General features: G+C 32.5%; 1 protein-coding gene across 1 annotated transcript; it reads right to left on the bottom strand.

Annotated features, from left to right (window-relative positions):
- Positions 1-21: 21 nt before the first annotated feature.
- On the bottom strand, positions 22-1,565 carry LOC117102960 (the record flags this gene model as incomplete). Its single annotated transcript, XM_033243414.1, has 4 exons — positions 22-175; positions 592-703; positions 1,127-1,263; positions 1,398-1,565. Coding segments are annotated over 4 exons (531 nt in total), but the record flags the coding sequence as incomplete, so codon positions are not given.
- Between the last annotated feature and the right edge of the window lie 304 nt (positions 1,566-1,869).

The raw sequence follows: 1,869 nt of genomic DNA, 5'->3' as shown, positions 1-1,869 counted from the left end.
AACTCCACCTAAAAATACATTATAGAGATTTAAAGGATACGGAACATATTTTATATTTCTCTTATGAGAGCTTATTAATTTCATATACTACCTGACAGGAAGCCTGGTGGCCGTAGCAATGGAAGATTGGTATTTTCATCTGCATCTTTGCAAGCATATCATCTTGGTTTCGAATCTAGAAAAATAATCACTTGAGATAAACTATCGTGGAAATATTATATCTTAATGCCATGTTATTCCATGTTTCCACAATTATATTGGAAACACGTAAACACAAAATAGCCAAATGTAACAAAATTAATTAAATGTAACAAACTACTGTACTGATGTCAAAAAACAAAGTGGTTTACTTGCCATAATATAGTAAACAGTTAGTTAATGGAAATTTATAATTAACTGTACACAATAGCAACTAGACAGGCATTTCTGTGGCCAAGGTGTATTGGTCAAAATAAGCTGTATTGGTGAAATTCAATTCTCAATGAGGCCACTAATGTAAATCATCTTAAGCAATATTAACAATATTATTATCTAATAAGTTAAAAACAGAAACGAATCACATAAAGAAAATTATTGTTATTGATTGCTAACCTTTAGGTGTGAAAACAGAACACAGGCAATATCATATGTTACATTTAACTTTTGGTCTTTGGAGGCAGGTACATTTAACATTTTATCCAGGAGTAGCACTGAGTAGGCCAACCTATATGACAATTATATGAAATAGTTGAATCAATACTTTAGGTTACAATCTTTAACATCTATTCAAAGAATGGTTTGTACAGATTAACAACCATTCATTCACATTCAATCAGTAGTGAACAGCTTGGTGAACTTTGCTTTCAAGTTACATATTTTTCCCGATAAATGTTTACTCATTTAACGACCGCACATTAAGCACAATACACAACACATTAACTGAGACCTAATCAGCTTCATCCTGTTTGGTGTATTTGGTGACTTTGAATACAACTCTACAGATACATTGTCATCAACTTGACTATCAATATCGTAAGTACAGTAGTTCTGAGTTGACTAATGTCATCAACAACCCAGTGGGCAATTAAAAATGAGGTACTATTACATTAGTCAATGTCCAGTTTAATTTGAAATTAAACTACTCTACCTCTCTCCATGTTGCATATTCATGAACAATACTGGTGATTCGTGTCTGCAGACGCTTCCAAATACACCAGTCACATCCATTTTGGAAGTTCTTGATTTTGAACGTACTTTGTCACCTGCCTTGAACTGATTACATTCCTATGAAAGTGTAAACAAAAATAATAGCACAAATTCATTTAATGGACTATCTGAGCCCCATCATGATAGATAGTTTACAGAGCAGCAATTGTATTTTTTTCATTCAGTGAAAAAAAATATGCCTTCCTACAAACCTTAAAGCCTGTTGTTGAGTCATTGTATGAATTCACAAAATTACTGACTTCTTCATCTGTTATAAAAAATCTAGAACCATGTTTGGGTGGCTCCATGCTATCTCCAGCCTTCTTCCGCCTAAGAAGGCCAAAATTTGCATCTATGGCAACAAATCTTGTTCCACTACCCTATTAATTATAAAAATTCATATCTATATTAATGGATTCTAGAAACTTATGCATGTCACTAAATGGTCTAAAGGTTATGCATTTGCACATCAAGCAAAGATTCCACATCTTTACCACTGTATAAAATGTCATTAAATGTATACACTACAAATACTCCTTTTAAGCAGTAAAGACTGGATTATTTTGGGTTAGACCAGACTCTGTTTACAGCCAGTCAGAAGTGTCTGATAATATTTTTTATAAAAATTAGCAATTATTCAAAACTGACATCTACTGTAGTACTTGGTAGCAATAATCAATATTA

The sequence above is a fragment of the Anneissia japonica genome, unplaced genomic scaffold (assembly GCF_011630105.1).
Source record: "Anneissia japonica isolate Jap-2015-1 unplaced genomic scaffold, ASM1163010v1 scaffold7332_len1869_cov234, whole genome shotgun sequence".
Classification (NCBI taxonomy): Eukaryota; Metazoa; Echinodermata; class Crinoidea; order Comatulida; family Comatulidae; genus Anneissia; species Anneissia japonica.
Note: the sequence above shows the minus strand (reverse complement) of the source record. Positions and strands in the feature narration are given on the sequence as shown.